The sequence below is a fragment of the Leptodactylus fuscus genome, chromosome 4 (assembly GCF_031893055.1).
Source record: "Leptodactylus fuscus isolate aLepFus1 chromosome 4, aLepFus1.hap2, whole genome shotgun sequence".
Lineage (NCBI taxonomy): Eukaryota > Metazoa > Chordata > Amphibia > Anura > Leptodactylidae > Leptodactylus > Leptodactylus fuscus.
Window position 1 is genome coordinate 96837123 of NC_134268.1, and position 24065 is coordinate 96861187.

General features: G+C 41.3%; 1 protein-coding gene across 7 annotated transcripts in view; it reads right to left on the reverse strand.

Moving 5' to 3' along the window:
• KIF13A (kinesin family member 13A) overlaps positions 1-24065 on the reverse strand; it is a 167369-nt gene that overhangs the window by 40670 nt on the left and 102634 nt on the right. For 4 of the 7 annotated variants that reach the window (XM_075270888.1, XM_075270890.1, XM_075270886.1 and 1 more), the window contains exons 14-18: positions 20873-21003; positions 9192-9278; positions 8942-9108; positions 4192-4402; positions 1683-1845 (exon numbers count right to left, since the gene is read on the reverse strand). In XM_075270888.1, coding sequence (XP_075126989.1) covers positions 1683-1845; positions 4192-4402; positions 8942-9108; positions 9192-9278; positions 20873-21003 — 759 coding nt within the window. Of the gene's footprint in view, positions 1-1682; positions 1846-4191; positions 4403-6387; positions 6517-8941; positions 9109-9191; positions 9279-20872; positions 21004-24065 lie in introns of all 7 variants that reach the window. The other 3 variants (XM_075270884.1, XM_075270885.1, XM_075270889.1) reach the window with 1 other exon arrangement.

The following is a 24065-nucleotide window of genomic DNA, read 5'->3' on the forward strand; positions in this document are numbered from 1 at the left end:
CTTTCTTTCAGTGTCATATGAAGGAGTGTAAGGTCGCAGGGCTGAGATATCACTGGTTAAAAAAACAGATGAGATTTGGATATTTATATCACATATATTATGCAGCTGCATATAAATATCCTAACCACAACTGTGTTTTCAACCATTTATATCTCTGGAAAGAAGACATAGTACTTTAATCTTATTATCTCTTTTTTGATATGAAATGAAAGTAAGTATGATATGAAAGTAAGTTGTATGTTTTATAGTGCCTGAAATATTACCGTTTGGTGACCCTATCCCACCCTCACTTTCTTTATATTTTACACAGACCCGTATTCCTTGCCCATGGTCCGTACACAGTTACTCAGAGAAGGTTAGAAACATCTCAATACCGAAGCCAGGAAAAGAATAAAGAAATACAGGATTTCATAGAAAGGAGACAAAATCTGTTAATAAAGTATACAGAATTTATATTATAAATTAGAATATATATTACAGAATTTATTAATGATACAAATACTGCCAGAAAACTAAAAGTTGTCCAAAAGTTTCCCCACCTCCAACAGGTCTAGTCCTTTTTTCATTTCTTAGCTACTGCTGCACTAATTCTAGCACAGTTGGATTTTTTTCTCTAAACCCCACCGTTCCAGAGAAATAAATACTGTTAGTTTTGGTGTTTGATATGCTATAGAGGCTCTGTACTGTCAGGTGGGTGATGTCAGACAGGAGCAGAGAAGGGTTGTGATTCTGAGCTCTGACACGATCTGCCAATAATTGGAACTCTGAATCACACACCCCTTCCTGACACCGCCCTTCTGACCTCACAGAGCTCAAATAGCACGTCAGGCACCAAAACTACCTGTGTTTGTTGCTCAGGAACAGTGCGGGCTAGAGAAAATTCAAACTACACTGGAATCAATTGAGTAAAGCCTATTAACAGATGAATTGGAGGAGGTGGTAAGAGATTCTCTTTAATTGATCAACAGCAAGTCATGCTAGAATTTCAAGAAGGAAAGACATCAACCATAGCCTTACAGAAGAAACTGTTGTTGTCCATCAATATGGGAAGCGTCACCATTTCAAAACAATGTAAAGTGCATCATTTTACGGTGAGAAACATAATTCACAAGTGGAAAACATTCAGTGGACAATCTTTCCAGCAAATTTACCAAAAGGACAGATTGCGCAATGCTCAAAGAAATTGCAAAAAAACTCAAACACTACATCTAAAACCAGATGTACAGTAGAAAAAGATTGAGAACAAGAATAACTTGTTTGGAAGGATTACCAGGAGAAAGTCTTTTTTTCACTCACACTAGATAACCTAATATAGGAGGTGTGGGAAAGAGGTAAGTTATATCAAATATCTAAAAATTTCACTCAAAATGATTTTTTTTTTTTTTTTTAAAGCCATTTGCCTGACATGAACATCATTCTTATATTTTCTATCAAGAAGTAAAACAAAAATGGTCCTAATGAGGTAAGCTTCCTACCTATATGATAGAGGATGCTTCTAACTCTTCCTGAAAACACTCCTACAAACCATATGCACTGTATGTACGCCTGAAAAAGTCTACGATTTATTAATGAAAACCAATTATTTCAGATATTAATGCACATCCACTAGTTATGAAAGAAGCAGCAAGTTGCATGTAGCAAACAAGATAAAAATACAATTGTCATAATATGGAATTACTAACCTTACGGTTGGCACTGAGGTTAACTGCTGGGATCTGAAGAGTGACTTGATAGTCTGTGCATTTATTCATCTCCTCTGCCAGAAAGTTGGCTTCCCTTACCAGGGTATTAGCCTTGACTATCTGCCCCCTGAGCTTTGAAAGACTTTGTCTGAACAGCTCATCCCTGCAATGAACACAACATTGAGATTTTTTAAATGGTGGCACAAACAATGGATTTTTTTTAAAGAATTATTAATTACTCTGCATATGCATATACAAAAATCCCCATTAATGGCCTCCACATTTTATCATGTCATATTGGGGCATTGTACTGTTTGGGGGCATTAAGGAGCATTATACTGTGTGAGGCACCAATGTGGCATTATACGTTGTGGGGGTCACTAAGAAGCATATAGTGTGTAGGGGGTACTAATGGAGCCACATTAGAAGCCCCACATGTTATAACAAACTAGTGGTGCCCTCACACAATATAATGCTCCTTATTCTCCCCTACACAGTAGAATTCCCCAGACAGTGGCCCCCACAAATTGTAACCAGCAGCCTTACCACCCCCACAAAGAACTGGCATCCGTCATTGCCACAACATTAATGGGGAGGCACTTGTCCCATGTTGACGTTCCAATTCAACTTCACTCTACTCAAAGTACCTGAGAACCAAGAAGAGGGGTGTCAGTGATGTCACTGAGATTTGGAGCGGCTACAGTGGACGAAGAGTCATGATGGTTCCAGCCTCCCTAGGTGCAAGTCGCACAGGTAACTTTGGGGAACCAGTGTATATATAATAATAAAGCTTAACCAGTGTAGGATACTGACTGCTAAGCTTTATTACTCCCTGGATAACCCCCTTATGGAAAAAAATAGACCCAGTCCATAAAGTGTTAATAAGCATTGCTTTGTGCATTCTATTGTCTATAAAAATAGCATATTGTTTAGATGCCTAGAACTGTATATTTAGGTCAATGATATATATCACATTTAGTGCTGTTTGCCTTAAAGGGGCTCTATCAGCAAAATCATGCTGATAGAGCCCCACATATGCGTGCATAGCCTTTAAAAAGGCTATTCAGGCAGCGGTAAAGTTATATTAAACTACCCCCCCCCCCCCCCCCGTTTTAAAATCATAACCTAAAAAAGAACGTGCTCTACTTACGGATCGTGCACGCTGGGCGGGCATTCAGCGTGTGTCTTCATCTTCTTCCCCGCCTCTTCTTCCTCTGATGTCTTCGGGTCCCGTCCTCCTCCGGCGCTCACTCGCAGACACTGATAAAAAAAAAAATAGCTTGGGCACATGCGCAGTAGCACGCGGCTTCTATTACGGCTACTGCGCATGCGCCCAGGATATTTTTTTTATCAGTGCCCGCGAGCAAGTGCTGGAGGAGGATGGGACCCGAAGACATCGGAGGAAGAAGAGGCGGGGAAGAAGATGAAGACACACCCTGAATGCCCGCCCAGGGTGCACGATCCGTAAGTAGAGCACATTCTTTTTTAGGTTATTATTTTAAAACGGGGGGGGGGGGGGATGTAGTTTAATATAACTTTACCTCTGCCTGAATAGCCTTTTTAAAGGCTATGCACGCATATGTGGGGCTCTATCAGCATGATTTTGCTGATAGAGCCCCTTTAAGTATCCACATGTGGCATACCATATCTAGACATCACATCACTGTACAATGACACTGTGGATTTGACTTTCAAAGACCGGTATTATCCATAAGGCATTAAAAGCATGGACATGTAAAATCATTAAATACTTTGCATTATTGTCCAGCAAAGCTGAGGATGATGTAAAGTAAACTAGCTGCCACTCCTATGCTGACACTTAGAGTGTTCCTTGATGGTATCCTGTATCTTGGCCTCCAGCAATGACATTCAGGCATGGCCAATGGATCACTGTAGCCAATTACTGAGAGCATCCAATGACACCACTGATGTCACCATAGCAGCTAGTGAATAGAGACAGCAGTCACCCATGTCACCACTAACACCTTGGGTACAGAGGCAAGTAGAGGACCTAGAAAGCAGTCGGGTGGGAGCACTAAGGGATTACTCAGGTTTTTATTTTCGACCTTTCTAAGCTTTTAGTCAAAATGTTTAAGGGGGCTGCACAACATCTTTACCCTGGCTATGATTCTGAATTATGCCATTTTCTTCTCCTTTAGATCATTTTAGAATTCTGCTGGGATTTTAATGGTTTCCTGTTTCCAGAAAGCCATGCATTGTACAGTTATATAGCTAATATTATGTTCACATTTCTGACAGCTGAGATAAACTGATGTCATTTTCCAAGGGCAACCAGCAGAATGTAAAAAGCTGCCATGAATAAGATTATAGAAAACAAAATTAAAATCTCCTTAAATTGTTGCTTGTGCTCTATTATAGTTACTTTTCTTGCTATGGCGATGTTCAGAAGATCATCAATCCTCTTTCTCCTTTAAAGAGGAAAGAAGTAAAGAGATATACTCTTTCAAGGACAATGGTTCAATACGCATTTTAAAGTGTAGGTTCTAACCTCTCTTCCGCCCATATGCTCATTTTCTGCTGCGCTGTCTGAGACGTGTAGGAGAACCGCTCATTGCTGTGCTGGTGTTGTCTTTCGGGAGAAAGCTGCTGTCGAAGCTGTTCGAGCTCTCGTTCATACATGAGCCGTTGTTCTTCAAGGGCATTCCTCTTTTCTTCTAAATACTGCTTCTCAAGGACTTGTACAACATTGTGGACAGGATCTGAAGGTAAAGTCTCACAGAGTAAATCTTCAAGGCTCTGAGTATACAGGCAACCAACAGATGTTGCAAACACACTTGCAAGTGCATCAGCGAAAATATCAACTCATGTAACAGTAACAAGGCAAATGGCAAAAGCTGTTAAGAGCAATAAAATGCACAATGTCCTCTACTTCCACATCAAGACATACAGTAGCTCCCTTTGGGACCAAAGTTATCTTCAAATGCAGCTATTAACATCTGTCACACAAATGGATGTTTTTTCCATCTGACATTTTTACATGGTACTCAATGTAACGCTTGATGGAAAAATGGTTATTTGGCAACTTCTAGCTTATATGTGACCTTTATCCTATCACCAAAGATTGTAAAGGTCAGACAGCTTAGAGCTTAAAACAACACACAAAGGCATATTAGAATTTGCGTAAAAGTGAAATCTGTTTGCACTTTTAAAGATTTTCAGAGTTTTAAAGACTAATCATCTTAGTGGTCGCAGTCTTTTATCTTGATAGGTTGCCAAAGGACAGAACCCTGAACACAGGAACTTTCTATGGCCTACTACTTCTCAGAAACAAGTTATTGTATGCTGCAGAAATACAGGCAAGGACAGTACAGTAAGAAAATAAGTGTCAGACTATGGAAATATCTTGAATTAAAGGGGTTGTCCCATCACAAGGATCCTATCTATACTGCTTGTTAATGTGAATGTAAGACTTTTCCTAAATACATTGCTTCAGCAAAACTGCTTTGTTTGTCCACTATATCACTTTATTCATTTTTTTTTTACACATCTCTTGACTTATCTGGTCATAAGTCAAGTGATGTATCTGCTGCTCTGAGGGGGAGGGAGGAGGGGCTAAGTGCACGGGAGCGAGCCTGTGGGGGGGGGGGGGGTAGTTTACCCTTTGGGGGGGAAGGGGCCGCCAATACAGACCCGGCATTCGCTGTAATAGAGAGGCGGATGCCGGGGAGGGTTAGACGCCGGCACAGATGCCTGCAACATCGCTATGCTCCTGCCCTGCATGAAGCCAGAAGCGGCAGGAGCGATGCTGCTATTCCAGGGAGGGGGGGGGGGGGGAGCGGAATAACAGCATCGCTTCTGCCGCTGCTGGCTTCATACAGGGCAGGAGCATAGTGATGTTGCAGGCACCTGTGCCGTCGTTTATCCCTCCCCGGCATCCGCCTCTCTATTACAGCGGATGCCGGGTCTGTATTCACATTGTGAAGGCTAGACTGGTCTCACTATCTATGAGCATGCACGCAGGGCCAGCGGCATCTCGCCGCTGGCTTTGCATATGTAACCCCGCCCACCAATGACGCAACAAAGCAGGAAGACAGAAGATTTTACAGCAACGAAGACTGGTGAGTATGTGACGTGGGAATACCCCTTTAATGGTTGAATCCACTGGTAACCTATCAAGACAAAAGACTGTCACTACTATATATCACATACTACTCATTTAAATAAAAAAGTATAATATAAACCTAACCCAGGAATGGTTCATTTAATGGTCTATAAATTAAAATCAAGGTAAAATTGTGGTCAAAATGCAATTCCAATAAACACCTGATCTGCAAAGTGAATACCAAATTTACAAATTGTCCCTCTTGGTACAATATTAGAAAACCAAAAGTTGATAAATCATGCACATTCCGCAGCTAAAAACTTCTAAGACCCCTTTTTCTAAGGCAAGGTACTTCGGCTACTAAAACCCTCGCTCGAAGGAAACTGCAGTTGCACATTTGTAGTCGTACAACCATGTGATATGTGGTTTTGCTGTCTACAGAGCAGGAGCCATTCCATGCATAATCTCCCTCCTCTGGCTTATACAGGATGGTCTACAAAATAAGAGGTTCATATGAGCTAAAAGGGTATACAGGCATGGGCTGTAGAGATGGGGCAGATCACCATCCTGTTAGTACAATGCATTAGTATGTGAAAGACTCACAAAACAAGCAGCCCATGCAAGAACAATTCAGTACTGGACCTGTATTCCAACCATAGTGCAAATACCGGATAACTTCACTCCATCGAACAGGAGGAAAGATCTTGAAGAATGATACCCACATGGAAGATGTCCAGCAATAAACCCATGTATAATGTTCTTCCTTCACTTCTTCCTCAGTATAAGATTACACCATTGACATGAATGTAAAAATTTATGGTGCTGAAGCAGTCGCATTTTTTTAATTATTTTTTTTTGGTTTGGACACATATACTGGCACAAAGTTGTGGTGTATAAGAGAAATGAAAATAGTCTATGGGGTTTGCGGGTTTCCCAAGTAACCGCTTTTTAAAGCATATAGTTTTCCGTTCGGGGGGTCCCCAAGTGGACTCCCCCAGCAGAAAACCAAATGCAGATGTGAACTGGGCCTTAAGCTGCATTTTACATTACCTGTAAAGTGGATGGGATTCTGGCTAATCCCATCTACACATTGCAGAAAAAAAAGCATTTTTCTGCAGCAATCCGCAATGTGGGGCTTATTCTTAGGCCCAACGTTGCAGAAAAGAAGCTTTTTTTTGTTGCAGATTTTGCTGCCTATTTTTGAGCCAAACCCAGAAGTGGTTACAAAAGAAATGGTAAATATACAGGAAGTTCTTACACTTCTACCATTTGATCAATCCACTCCTGACTCTGTTGCAGATTTTGTTGTGTTTTTTGGAGACAAAGAAAACAGCTTTTCCGCAACGCAGTGCCTTAGCCTCTATGTAGTGAGTCACAGCGACAAAGTACTGCAGGAAAAAACATGGTGGAAACGCATCACAGTTTTTTCCCTCACCTCTTTTCACAGAAAGTCCGCAAAGGTTTCCTCTGCGGACATTCTGCTTTAATTATACCTGTAGGGAAACCACCAGCGTTTACGCAGGTATATGCTGCAATTTCCAAAATCACGACTGTGTTGGATATTGTAGAGTTTCTGCTGCGCGTATTTTTCTGCAATGTGTGGATGGGATTGGCTAGAATCCCATTGACTTTGAAGGGACTGTAAAACACCACGTTTTTTGCTGTGGCATTTACACCACTTGGAACCCTGGCCTTAAGGACATGTCCACAAGAAACTGATACAATGCAGGCTCTCTATGAAAGAAAATATGCAAATAAATCTACAAAAGCAATAAAAATGCACCAAATGGTGCAGATTTGATGCAAAATGTGGGTTTGACACAGTTTTCCCCTATGTAATGTAAGGGTAAGTTCACACTACGTAACGCCGGGCGTGTATGAGAGCCGTACACGCCGGCGTTACAGCAGGGCTGCCGAGCACTTCCCATTCACTTCAATGGGAGCGCTCGTAAACGCCGCTGTTACGAGCGCTCCCATTGAAGTGAATGGGAAGTGTTCGGCAGTCTGCTGTAACGCCGGCGTGTACGGCTCTCATACACGCCCGGCGTTACGTAGTGTGAATGCACCCTTAGGATGAAATCCATGGAAATAAAACAACATAAATTCACATCCTGCAGATTAAAAATTTATTCAAGAGGTTTAACACAGTACATGAATGTAAAAACCTATCCAATCTGCATCATATCCACTTTGTGTGAATATATCCTTCAGCTGGAGACACACACTGACTTTTTGTTGCTTTTAGGTGCAGATTTTGGTGTGGATTTTACAGCCAAATTCAAGAGTGGATTCCGCAGGAATGTACAAGTTTGAATCCACTCCTGGCTTTGGCTCAAAAGAAAAAAAACTTTGCAACAAAACCTCAATGGGAGGAATCAATCACTATTTTCCTATTTTATTAATTTCATTTACATTAATTTTTTGACCTATAATATACTTACAAATTGCAACTACTTAATGCAACTTGTGATTAAAATAGAAAGCGGGCGGGGTATTAGCGGGGCTATCATCTGTACCATATTGAATGTCATTCATGCCGGTTATATAAGGGGTTGGCCACTTGCAGACAAATATTCAGAGACAAACGTTATTGTTTGTATAATAAAAAGTTGTACAATTTTCCAATATACTTTCTGTATCAATTCCTCACGGTTTTCTAGATCTCTGCTTGCTGTCATTCATTCTGTTACTTCTAGTGGATAAAAGTCTGACCATGGTCATGTGATTTACGGTCCATGGTCATGTGATGAGTACACAGGTGTACAGCTCGTTATAGTCACAGTACTGTAATCAGACATCTGCCTGGTAACGAGCTGTACACCTGTGTACTCATCACATGACCATGGACCGTACATCACATGACCATGGTCAGACTTTTATCCACTAGAAGTAACAGAATTAATGACAGCAAGCAGAGATCTAGAAAACTGTGAGGAATTGATACAGAAAGTATATTGGAAAATTGTATATCTCTTTATTGTACAAACCATAACATTGGTTTCTTAATATTGGTCTGAAAGTGGCTGACCCCTTTAAGCACTTCTACCGCTGGCTCTGAAGACATAGAAACCAGTATATAATACGCCAGTCTTTATAAATCCTCCCCAGTGTGTGTCTTCATTCTCACAGCGATTACTTTTAATCAGTGTTGACCTAGCCCTGTGTTGTTCTCCATTACACATTCTAATTTACTTACCATTGCTGTTTAAAGCCTTCATTATAACTTCCATCTGTGCAAATTCATAATTATAGTCAGGTTCTGAGGACGCCTCGCTTGCAGCATCAACATCTATTTCAGTGCAGCTAGTCTCTTTCTCAAAGTCTTTAAGCCAGTCTTTCCTTTTTCTCTTTGGCAAGTTGAGCCTAGTCAAATGTTATTAAATTTAGTGGGAGTAGAAAATAGTCAAAAAACTGCTTAGTGGAGGGTGAATGGTGTAAGGAAATACCTGAAGAAGTGGTTGTTTCCCCATAGGATTCTGTCTCCATGCCACAAGGGGGTTTTAGCGCAGACCTGAACCCCATTTACACATGTCCTAGGAAAAAAAGAAAATAGTAAAAGGTAACATCATAATGCAGGAATTGTATGACAATACTCAACATTAGGTTGGATGACAGCACAAGTTAGAACTGGGCATATCAGCCCCCTTTATAAACTTACAATAGACCTTTCCTTGAAATAATTTGTAGAATTCACACAATGTTTTTATTCTCTGGTTGTATACAAAAGTACCTTTATCATTCCTTGAGAAGATTACTTTCCCTACCACTTATAATATGTATCTTTCTAATAAGCCAGAGGACAAAAAAAGAGGGATAGTGCTACTTTATCAATATCATACTCCAGTAAGTATGAGGAGTTGTTTGCAGCGTCATTAACTGCGCAACGTGACCATGTGTCCATTAAAAATGTCCTCTTTAACATTAAGATTGATATAAATGATAGAGATGTGCTTAAGGCTGAAGCCTCAAGTTGCAGAAAAGCTGTTTTTTTTAGAAGTATAAAAACTTCCTATAAATTTCCCATTCCTGCTCAATCCACTTTTGGCTTTGGCAAAAAAAAAAATTAGAACAGCAAAATTTGTAACAAAAAAAGCAGTGTTTCAATGAGGGACCTCAACCTGAAAAGGGTTTTTTCCATTTTGGCAAATGGCAACATAAATAATATGTATATATATATATATATATATATATATATATATATATATATATATATATATATATATATATATATATCTCCCTATCTTATAAAAATGAATTCTTGTCTGTCTGTCTGTCTGTCTGTCCGTCTGTCTGTGCTCTAATGTGAACCAAACGACTGGACCGATCTTCACCAAATTTGGTAAAGAGATACTTCAGGTATCCGGGAAGGTTTAAGACGAGACTCCAACTCGCTCGGACGTACCGTTGCTGAGATACAGCATTCCAAATACAGTGCCCCTCCCCCCTTAGCCAATACAAACCTGCAAGACTTTCACTCATATTCCAACTGCAATACACACGGTCACTCCACATACACAACCCAACACTGATATCCAAACTGAGATACACGCATCAGAGGATTAGATACACAGATCAGCACACAGTATCACACGCCAGAGGATTAGATACACGGGTCTCCACACAGTCCCACACACCAGAGGATTAAATACGCATTTCTGCACACAGTTCCACACACTGAAGGATTTGATACACGCGTCTGCACACGGTTCCACATGCCGAAGGATTAGATACAGGCGTCTACACACAGTTCCACACTCCAGAGCAATAGATACGTGCGTCTGCACACATTTGTACACGCCATAGGATTAGATACACGCGTCTGCACAGAGTACCACATGCCGTAGGATTAGATACACGCGTCTATACACAGTTCCACATTCCAGAGGATTAGATACGCGCATCTGCACACAGTTGTACACGCCATAGGATTAGATACACGCGTCTGCAGACAGTACCATATGCATTAGGATTAGATACGCGCGTCTACACATAGTTCCACACGCCAAAGGATTAGATACGCGCCTCTTCACACAATACCACACTTTGGAGGATTAGATACGTGTCTCTGCACACAGTACCACAAGCCAGAGAATTAGATACGCGTCTCAGCACACAGTATCACACAGGGGAGGATTAGATACGCGTGTTTACACACAGTACCACACGGGGGAGGATTAGATACGCGCGTCTACACACAGTTCACATGCCATAGGATTAGATATGCGCATCTGCACACAGTACCACATGCCGGGGGATTGGATACACGCCTCTACACACAGTTCCACACGCCGTAGGATTAGATACGCACCTCTTCACACAATACCACACAGGGGAGGATTAGATACACGTGTCTTCACACAGTTGTACACGCCATAGGATTAGATACACGCGTCTGCACAAAGTACCACATGCCGTAGGATTAGATACGTGCGTCTACACACAGTACCACATGCCTTAGGATTAGATACACGCGTCTACACACAGTACCACATGCCGTAGGATTAGATACACGCGTCTACACACAGTACCACATGCCGTAGGATTAGATACACGTGTCTACACACAGTTCCACACGCCGTAGGATTAGATACGCGCCTCTTCACACAGTACCACACGGGGGAGGATTAAATACGTGCGTCTGCACACAGTACCACACGCCAGAGGATAAGATAAGCGCGTCTGCACACAGCACCAAATTCCGTAGGATTAGATACGCACGTCTGCACACAGTTCCACATGCCGTAGGATTAGATATGCGCCTTTTCACACAATACCACACAGGGGAGGATTAGATACGTGCATCTGCACACAGTACCACATGCCAGAGTATTAGATACGCGCATCTGCACACGGTACCGCACGCCAGAGTCATTAGATATGCGCGTCTGCACACAGTTTCACTTACTGGAGGATTAGATACGCGCCTCTTCACACAATACCACACGGGGAGAATTAGATATGTGCATCTGCACACAGTACCACACCAACAAGGATTGGATACTTGCATCTAAACACAGTACTACACGGGGAAGGATTAGATACAGCTTTACTCCAGGTATCCATAACAACTGATCACAGGTTTTTCACTGACATCCAAAATGAGATACACATAATCACATGACGCTTATGGACATACACACAAACAGCATACAAAATACACCAGTACAAAATTGGACAATTCTTATGGGGCCACTACAAAAACATAAAATGTAATATACCCGTGCGAAGCCGGGTCCTCCCTCTAGTATATATATATATATATATATATATATATATATATATATATATCTCCCTATATTATAAAAATGAATTTCTGTCTGTCTGCCTGTCTGTCTGTGCTCTAATGCGAACCAAACGACTGGACCGATCTTCACCAAATTTGGTACAGAGATACTTCAGATACCCGGGAAGGTTTAAGACGAGACTCCAACTCGCTCGGACGTACCGTTGCTGAGATACAGCATTTCAAACACAGTGCCCCCCCCCCCCCCCTTAGCCAATACAAACCTGCAAGACTTTCACTCATATTCCAACTGCAATACACACGGTCACTCCACATGCACAATACAACACTGATATCCAAACTGAGATACACGCATCAGAGGATTAGATACACAGATCAGCACACAGTATCACACACCAGAGGATTAGATACACGGGTCTGCACACAGTCCCACAAACCAGAGAATTAAATACGCGCTTCTGCACACAGTTCCACACACTGAAGGATTTGATACGTACGTCTGCACACGGTTCCACATACCGAAGGATTAGATACAGGCGTCTACACACAGTTCCACACTCCAGAGGATTAGATACGCGCGTCTGCACACATTTGTACACGCCATAGGATTAGATACACGCGTCTTCACACAGTACCACATGCAGTAGGATTAGATACGTGTGTCTACACACAGTTCCACACGCCGAAGGATTAGATACGCGCCTCTTCACACAATACCACACAGGGGAAGATTAGATACGTGTGTGTGCACACAGTACCACACTTTGGAGGATTAGATACATGCCTCTGCACACAGTACCACAAGCCAGAGAATTAGATACGCGTCTCAGCACACAGTACCACATGGGGGAGGATTAGATACGCGCGTCTACACACAGTACCACATGCGATAGGATTATATATGCGCGTCTGCACACAGTACCACATGCTGGGGGATTGGATACATGCGTCTACACACAGTTCCACACACTGTAGGATTAGATACGCACCTCTTCACACAATACCACACAGGGGAGGATTAGATACACGTGTCTTCACACAGTTGTACACGCCATAGGATTAGATACACGCGTCTTCACACAGTACCACATGCAGTAGGATTAGATACACGCGTCTACACACAGTTCCACACGCCGAAGGATTAGATACGCGCCTCTTCACACAATACCACACAGGGGAGGATTAGATATGTGTGTGTGTGCACACAGTACCACACTTTGGAGGATTAGATACATGCCTCTGCACACAGTACGACAAGCCAGAGAATTAGATATGCGTCTCAGCACACAGTACCACATGGGGGAGGATTAGATACGCGTGTCTACACACAGTACCACATGCCATAGGATTATATACGCACGTCTGCACACAGTACCACATGCCGGGGGATTGGATACATGCTTCTACACACAGTTCCACACACTGTAGGATTAGATACGCACCTCTTCACACAATACCACACAGGGGAGGATTAGATACACGTGTCTTCACACAGTTGTACACGCCATAGGATTAGATACACGAGTCTGCACACAGTACCACATGCCGTAGGATTAGATACGCGCGTCTACACACAGTTCCACACTGCAGAGGATTAGATACGCGCGTCTGCACACAGTTGTACACGCCATAGGATTAGATACACACGTCTTCACAGAGTACCACATGCCGTAGGATTAGATACACACATCTACACACATTTCCACACTCCAGAGGATTAGATACGCGCATCTGCACACAGTTGTACACGCCATAGAATTAGATACATGCGTCTGCACACAGTACCACATGCAGTAGGATTAGATACGCGCCTCTTCACACAGTACCACACGGGGGAGGATTAGATACGTGTGTGCACACAGTATCACACTTTGGAGGATTAGATACATGCCTCTGCACACAGTACCACAAGCCAGAGAATTAGATACGCGTCTCAGCACACAGTATCACACGGGGGAGGATTAGATACGCGCGTCTGCACACAGTACCACACGGGGAGGATTAGATACGCGCGTCTACACACAGTACCACATGCCGGGGGATTGGACACGCGCGTCTACACACAGTTCCACACGCCGTAGGATTAGATACGCGCCTCTTCACACAATACCACACAGGGGAGGATTAGATACGTGCATCTGAACACAGTACCACACAGGGGAGGATTAGATACAGGAATCTGCATACAGTACCACATGCCAGAGAATTAGATACGCGTCTCAGCACACAGTTCCACATGGGGGAGGATTAGATATGCGCATCTGCACACAGTACCACACGCCAGAGTCATTAGATACGTGCGTCTGCACATAGTTTCACTTACTGGAGGATTAGATACGCGCCTCTTCACACAATATCACATGGGGAGGATTAGATATGTGCATCTGCACAAAGTACCACACCAACAAGGATTAGACACGTGCATCTAAACACAGTACTACACGGGGAAGGATTAGATACAGCTTTACTCCAGGTATCCATAACAACTGATCACAGGTTTTTCACTGACATCCAAAATGAGATACACATAATCACATTACGCTTATGGACATACACACAAACCACATTACAAAATACACCAGTGCAAAATTGGACAATTCTTATGGGGTCAGTACACAAACATAAAGTGTAATATACCCGTGCGAAGCCGGATCTTCCCTCTAGTATATATATATATATATATATATATATATATATATATATATATATATATATACTAGCTTTTACCCGCGACTTCGTCTGCGGTGATCGAGTGTAGTGACTATGTTTGTGGAAAATTTCAGCCAAATCGGTGGAGCGGTTTTTGCGTGATTGACCGCCAAACATCCGAACATCCAAAGTCACAAACCCACAAACATTTCACATTTATAATATTAATAGGATACAGCCTGTGTACAGGGGTATATATGTATCAGGTACTGTAGATAGCAGTGATAGGAGATACATGTAATTATATAGTATATACAGCCTATGTACAGGAGTATATATGTATCAGGCACTGTGTATAGCAGTGATAGGTAATACATGTAATATATAGTATATACAGCCTGTGTACAGGGGTATATATGTATCAGGTACTGTATATAGCAGTGATAGGAGATACATGTAATTATATAGTATATACAGCCTGTGTACTGGGGTATATATGTATCAGGCGCTGTATATAGCAGTGATAGGTAATACATGTAATTATATAGTATACACAGCCTGTGTACAGGAGTATATATGTATCAGGTACTGTATATAGCAGTGATAGGAGATACATGTAATATATAGTATATACAGCCTGTGTACAGGAGTATATATGTATCAGGTACTGTATATAGCAGTGATAGGAGATACATGTAATATATAGTATATACAGCCTGTGTACAGGAGTATATATGTATCAGGCGCTGTATATAGCAGTGATAGGAGATACATGTAATATATAGTATATACAGCCTGTGTACAGGAATATATATGTATCAGGTACTGTATATAGCAGTGATAGGTAATACATGTAATATATAGTATATACAGCCTGTGTACAGGAGTATATATGTATCAGGTACTGTATATAGCAGTGATAGGAGATACATGTAATATATAGTATATACAGCCTGTGTACAGGAGTATATATGTATCAGGTACTGTATATAGCAGTGATAGGAGATACATGTAATTATATAGTATATACAGCCTGTATACAGGGGTATATATGTATCAGGCACTGTATATAGCAGTGATAGGAGATACATGTAATATATAGTATATACAGCCTGTGTACAGGAGTATATATGTATCAGGCGCTGTATATAGCAGTGATAGGAGATACATGTAATTATATAGTATATACAGCCTGTGTACAGGAGTATATATGTATCAGGCACTGTATATAGCAGTGATAGGTAATACATGTAATATATAGTATATACAGCCTGTGTACAGGAGTATATATGTATCAGGCGCTGTATATAGCAGTGATAGGAGATACATGTAATTATATAGTATATACAGCCTGTGTACAGGAGTATATATGTATCAGGCACTGTATATAGCAGTGATAGGTAATACATGTAATTATATAGTATATACAGCCTGTGTACAGGGGTATATATGTATCAGGCACTGTATATAGCAGTGATAGGTAATACATGTAATTATATAGTATATACAGCCTGTGTACAGGGGTATATATGTAATATATGTATCAGGTACTGTATATAGCAGTGATAGGAGATACATGTAATTACAATGTGATGTGTTTATATAGTGGAAAGCTATATGTAAATGTGAGTAGAGTGAGGGCTACTCCTGAGGTGACAGTAAGGAGTGTGCAGGCAGGTTGAGGCAGGAAATGCCAGGCAGTGTGTGTGAGTCTATAGCTGGGGCTAGGAGTCCTGCTTTTGTGAGTCTCCTGCTAGGAAGCCATGTTGTTTAGTGGCACCAAAAGTAGCCTGTGACTCAATCCTAAGGGAAAACTATGTTTGTGGAAAATTGCACGCAAATCCGTCCAGGCATTTTAGCGTGATTGAGGAACAAACATACAAACTCACAAACATCCAAACACACAAACTTTCACATTTATAATATTAGTAGGATATATATCCTTCAAATCAGTAAGACTGCAAAGAAGATTTTTCATTCATATGTATAGCATTCTAGGGGTGAACAGCTCTGTACAGAGGACACCAACAGCGCACAGTATGGTTGCATGTGTGTTGCCAAAGCTTTCATTCCTTATGCACAGAACCCAGCAGTGATAGAGAGAACACTAAAAGGTAGCCCACCATGTTATTACCCTGCAAAAAACTCCCCTTCACTAAGTTTACTGCATTTCTAGATTAGATTAGATAGATAGATAGATAGATAGATAGATAGATAGATAGATAGATAGATAGATAATCCGTTACTAATTCCTCATTAATGCTAGTAGGGTAATAAAGCAGTTGGGGGCTACTTTCTGAAATTCCATGCCTATTTCATCTTCCATGCCCCCTACTTTATCTTCCATGCCCCCTACTTCATCTTCCATGCCCCTTACTTCATCTTCCATGCCCCCTACTTCATCTTCCATGCCCCCTACTTCATCTTCCATGCCCCCCTACTTCATGTTCCATGCCCCCCTACTTCATCTTCCATGCCCCCCTACTTCATCTTCCATGCCCCCCTACTTCATCTTCCATGCCCCCCTACTTCATCTTCCATGCCTCCCTACTTCATCTTCCATGCCCCCTTCCTCTTTTGATCATTATGTAACTGTCAAACATTAAGTACTAAATGATATCATTAGAGGGTATCCAGAGGAAGTCTTGGAAGGTAACAGGAACATCAGTTACATGTAGAAAAATGGATTTGCTTTCATAATCTGCCAAAAGAAATGTTGAAGACATCCAAAGAGCTTTGCACTTCCTCCTCCTCCTCTCCTGCTTCCTATTCATTCCTGTCATGTGTGTCACTCCTTCCATCTGCCACCCCACTCCTCCTCTAGGCTTCTCTTACAGTCTATAACCCTGCTGTCTGGCTCACACCCTGGCTGGCACAGTTCAGCTTTCAGCCTTAGGCTATTGTCTTAGCTCATATGTCAGACATGCTATTGCAAAACATGACTGTGAAACACTGAGCTGGGAATGACAGCCCGCTGCCCTTTTGTTTAAGGAAAACTCTTAGCCATTTTTGTTTAAGCTTCACAATGTTGTACAGACATAGGATCATGTGAAATTAGATACAGCGAGAAGAGGTTGGCACTAAAATAAGACTCAGATTTCAACACCACATTCCATTTGCTATATACTGTAAGACGTAATTGTGCGGTAATACAGACATCATTCCATATACAGTAATACTGTAACTCTTCTACAAAGAAATTATTCCGATGGAGAAAAATGGTTTTGTCCATGATACATCTTGATGAAATCAAAAATCTCTACTTCCTTATTTATGTGTCAAGAAAGGCAAATAAATTCCTATCTGGATGAAAAGGTAGTGTTTTCTTAAATAGCACCCTCTGAGCACCTCATATATAGTGCCAGAAAAGTCCCCTTCCCCCCTATAAACAGCACAACAAGCAGAGACATGACTTGAAGCTCTTAGGTCTCAATGCATAATCTGTAATGGCACCCCTGCTTACCTTTTGCCATTTAGTGGTATATTTTACGTAGCAAAAGGACCTTCAGAGCCCCATAGCGACTGCTACCTCTGCACCTCCTATCGTCACACTCCTGACTATAAGCAGATGCCCTTCCTTCACAGAACTATAGAAATTAAACAAAAAATCTACATGCTACCCCCGATCGCTAGAGGACATTCACTACATATACATCTATTCAGTTGGGAGTAATATAAATACATAGCAGCTAGCTGTCCATAATATTATCTGCAGGCAGCAATTAGTAAAACATGTACCTGCTCTACCTGAAGACCTATTTCAATAGAAAGGATAGGTTTTGAAGGGGGTGGGGCCATTTTAAGAGGCCTCATAGAGCCAAATATGTCTATTGTAACTTAGCTCCTTCCTGGACCAGAAATTCAAGCTGATGCCTGGAACATAATCGATTGACAAAGAAAGAAAATACAGCACACCGTGACTTTGCAAGAAGACATTCAGCCATGCTTTGCTATCATAAAGGATATAAATGCATGTGTCTGGTTAGTAAACCTTTGTGACATCCAAAGATTTACCATTAAACAACTATTTACTGTGATTTCTCATTTACATGAGAATTGATGGCAGGCTCAGTGAGCTCGGAGTATCCATTATCACGCAGATAAATCTAGCTGCCTGGCGCCTAGTAAAGAAAGGAGGCATACAGTACAATCGCTCATCTGGCCAGTAGGGTTACATTTAACAACCCCCGAAGGACACTTGGCCACTCAATTATCAACCTTAACAATTCCACTGTCATCTTAAACAGCAGCTTCACACAGCAAGTTATGGAGATGATCTTACTCTGCAGATTTTTAATAACCCCAGTATAATAACCCCAGCTAACTGATGCCTGGAGCACAGGAGGACCCAGGTCCATTAAGCAGATGACGCCTGTTATTAATGGAGAGGTTTGAGGAATTAACACAACTTCAAAGGGTCTGGATTTAAAGCAGGACATTCACTGCCTACTTACAACCACTCCCTGTGAATGAGATAGAACATTCATACACAGTACACCTACATGTTACTATATGGAGTTATAACTTACAACTATAAAGTTGCTACAAGAGATATTACATAGTATCAATTCTGTACAAAACATTTCAATAGTAGCCATAAGGTCAGCATGCAGGGCTGTATACTTTCCAACAGCAAGCAGTACTGCAGCTAAGGACTGTGGAGTCTACAGTTGGAATCGTAGTCAGGGCCAATTTAGGTTCCAAGCTTCAAAATTACATTATTAATTATTCTTAATGATATTATACAAATATTGGTACTGTATGATTAAGTAGATGCATTATTTGTGTATATATGTATTCAGAAACTAGCTTCTTAATGAATTAGAAGATTTTTACTGCTTGTGTCTGATCATGGTGGTCAGCCACTTATGAAGGAGTTGGAGTCAGAGCCAAAGTCAGGCTCTGGAATCAGAGGAGCCGAACTCGATGGTCTGGCCTACTGACTACAATGGCCTGAGAGAAATATATTCCAGCACAGACACCATCTGCACTAATACAGAACATATAAACTGGTTGTAATTTCTTAGTACATTGACTAAAACAAATATCACAACAGACTGCTCTATGTAGAGAATTCACGGAAAAATGTTTCCAGATAGAATCATTTCCAACCAATGTGAATTGTTCATAGTCAAAACATGAAATAAATACATGTGTTTCTCTTGTTTTGTACTTTTGTTGTTTTTATTCAAAGTTAAAATTTTTTTTTAAAAAAATCCACATTGTGAATTGAAGGATTATGAGTTTCCTTCATGTGGTACTTAGCTTACATCTAAATCTATGGTTAGAATTTTAATTTTCAGTAGCACATGAATTTTTATATACATTAGTATAGTATATATGAAAATCTGTGGTTTGTCTTGTCACTTCGACTGCTTTCAGTCTCTCTATGAACGTTCAGAACAATTCTTAGTCACCAAACAATCAATTCAGTAAGCAGGAGACAGGGAGGAGGTAGGGGGATGCTGCTGCAGTTCTACATTCAGTGTTTCACTTTAATATCACATAACAGGAAAGTACATACTGACAGTTTGGTTATATAGGTGACAGAGACCTCTACTATAACTGAACAGAAATCTACTTTGTGCCATGGTCTATATGTACAGAGGTATTCTACTCAAGAAGCATTAATAACTAGGATAATAATATCTGTGCAGCCATGATAACATACGATGGGTTAAGTTGAAACAAATACCTGAAATATCAATTATTGTAAGTATTTCTAGGCTTCTAATATTGAGGTTTCTGACTTAAAGGGGCTCTATCAGTAGATTTTAAAGTTTTTAGCTAAAAATATGCCTAATCGTTTGTAGAAAGGCCTCCCGTTTTTGTTAATTACCATGGAAATCGATATGCAAATCAGCTCCACCGTGCACAGTGGGCGTTCCATGCACAGCCTCGCGTCATACGTTCTGGACGCCCATTGCTGCCTCTGAGCCCTCCACCTGCTTATTCACCCCCTCCAAGCAGTAGGAGGAGGGCTTGGAGGCAGCGGTGGGCGTCCAGAAGATATGAAACAAGGGGGTGCACGGAACGCCCACTGTACACGATGGAGCTTGCATATCGATTTCCACGGTAATTAACAAAAACGGGGGGGGAGGGGGGAACCTTCTACAAACGATCAGCCTTTTTAAAAGATATTCAGGCATATCTTTAGCTAAAAACACGAAAATCTAGTGATAGAGCCCCTTTAATTCAATACAATATGTTCTAGTTGTCATTTGTTCTGCTTACCGTGCATTTTCTTTTGGTGTAAGAGAAATTTCCCCATCAGAGGCCATATCTATCACGCAATGTTCAGCCTGAATCCCAATACCAAACAGCTGAATATCCTGAGATGTGTCAGCACCCACTCTGTTGTGATCCTGTAAAAAATAAGAGTCAAATATTTTGATATGATTCAAACACATGCTCAGCTTGACTTTTGGGTTATTCCTTATACTAGACTAACAATACATCAGACTTCTTACAGCAAAGCCAGGGCTATACATATAGTACTAGTTTCCATGATAGGGTCTATTCACACGGAGGGAAATGGTGAGGAATTTGTTGTGGAATTTCAGCGTTGAAAAAAAAGACTCCCGTTGACTTCAATGGGAGGCTTTTTTTTCAGCACTGAAATTCAACACCAAATTCCTCACCATTTTCCTCCGTGTGAATGGCCCTTAAAAGTAATCTGGAGGTTCATTTGGTATACATTGAGTTGTATGTGTATTCATATTTCATGAGATTTTCATCCTAGTGTTGAACGACAAACATATGCATAAAATACAGTATGCTACAGGTAATATATGTTGCACTCAACATCTGAAAACAAATTATTACTCAAAGTATTATATATTAAGTCGAGCCACTGTGGAAACTAGATTGTTTGTGTGAAAGAATTCTGTGTAAGTTTCCCTATCCTAAAGAAAAAAAGTCATTATTTCAAGATGAGAAAGCCACTTGGCATCAACGGATGACCCCATAGGGAACCAATTTTGTCACCACTCTCCCAAACACCGACAGTAGAGGGCCCCTGTGCAAGAACAGTATATGAGTATCTTGTTATTCCATATTTTATCATCACCACCCTTATGTTTCTCTAACAAGGTCTTAGTACTTGTTGGCCATGAAATTCAATAGCTCAGGCATTTAAGTGCAATCTGATAGACATAAAAATGTAGGTTCTATTGTATGTCTCTTCAAAAATGCAGACTACCAAAATATATTGTGAGAAGTCAGCTTAAAACATAACATTTAACATATTTAAAAGAGGTGTCTGATATAACAAGATAAATATAGATATATATATTGTTATCTGCGCTCTCTTAGTATAGTGTTGACACTTGTAAAGTATTAGAAGCCTTGCAGTGCTGGAGTCCTGGATTCGAATCTTGCCAAGGACAACATCTGCAAGGAGATTGTATGTTCTCTCCTTGTTTGCGTGGATTTCCTCCCATTCTACAAAGACATACTGATAGGAAAAAAATTGTACATTGTGATCCCTATATGGGGCTCACAATCTACTAATAAAAAAAAAAAAAAATTAGAGGCAATGCACCATATCTACTTATCCTTCCTGGTTCTTCTCAGTTTTGTTAGTGTCCTTGACACTACTGGTAGCACAAGGTGGTTCCTGAAGCCAATTTACATTGCACAGGTAGTACAGCTATTCTAGGATGGCCATTACATGTCTCCCAGCACCAGCTCAATAGCATGGGACATACACTCACCGGCCACTTTATTAGGTACACCATGCTAGTAACGGGTTGGACCCCCTTTTGCCTTCAGAACTGCCTCAATTCTTCATGGCATAGATTCAACAAGGTGCTGGAAGCATTCCTCAGAGATTTTGGTCCATATTGACATGATGGCATCACACAGTTGCCGCAGATTTGTCGGCTGCACATCCATGATGCGAATCTCCCGTTCCACCACATCCCAAAGATGCTCTATTGGATTGAGATCTGGTGACTGTGGAGGCCATTGGAGTACAGTGAACTCATTGTCATGTTCAAGAAACCAGTCTGAGATGATTCCAGCTTTATGACATGGCGCATTATTCTGCTGAAAGTAGCCATCAGATGTTGGGTACATTGTGGTCATAAAGGGATGGACATGGTCAGCAACAATACTCAGGTAGGCTTTGGCGTTGCAACGATGGTCAATTGGTACCAAGGGGCCCAAAGAGTGCCAAGAAAATATTCCCCACACCATGACACCACCACCACCAGCCTGAACCGTTGATACAAGGCAGGATGGATCCATGCTTTCATGTTGTTGACGCCAAATTCTGACACTACCATACGAATGTCGCAGCAGAAATCGAGACTCATCAGACCAGGCAACGTTTTTCCAATCTTCAATTGTCCAATTTCGATGAGCTTGTGCAAATTGTAGCCTCAGTTTCCTGTTCTTAGCTGAAAGGAGTGGCACCCGGTGTGGTCTTCTGCTGCTGTAGCCCATCTGCCTCAAAGTTCGACGTACTGTGCGTTCAGAGATGCTCTTCTGGCTACCTTGGTTGTAACGGGTAGCTATTTGAGTCACTGTTGCCTTTCTATCAGCTCGAACCAGTCTGGCCATTCTCCTCTGACCTCTGGCATCAACAACGCATTTCCGCCCACAGAACTGCCGTTCACTGGATGTTTTTTCTTTTTCGGACCATTCTCTGTTAAACCTAGAGATGGTTGTGCGTGAAAATCCCAGTAGATCAGCAGTTTCTGAAATACTCAGACCAGCCCTTCTGGCACCAACAACCATGCCACGTTCAAAGGCACTCAAATCACCTTTCTTCCCCATACTGATGCTCGGTTTGAACTGCAGGAGATTGTCTTGACCATGTCTACATGCCTAAATGCACTGAGTTGCCGCCATGTGATTGGCTGATTAGAAATTAAGTGTTAACGAGCAGTTGGACAGGTGTACCTAATAAAGTGGCCGGTGAGTGTATACTAGGATATAGATGATGGACAGGGCCATAGAATTAACTCAACCCAGCAGCTGGACTGGTATCTGCTACTTTTTGCAAAGAGGAACAGAAGGGTCCCTGGGTTTCCCTTGGTACAAGACAATGGCTAGCTTCATGTGGCCCTAGTGTATAGGCATTTCCTGTATGATGAAGGCATTGAAACCAATGACGGGCCCACACATCCCCCAGACCTAAATCCAGTTGATAACCTCTGTGACATTATGAATCAGTACAATTATCCCCACAGACTGTCCAAGAGCTCACTGATATCTTCATCCAGGTCTAGGTGGAGATCTCACTGAACACCATATGCCATCAGATGTTGTTGGATGTTTTAAGACTTTAAAAGTTTCCTTAATTTTTTTTTTCAGGTGTGTAATTTAGTCTTTATTACATGTGTTCAAATACAGTCCTATGAAAAAGTTTGGGCACCCCTATTAATCTTAATCATTTTTAGTTCTAAATATTTTGGTGTTT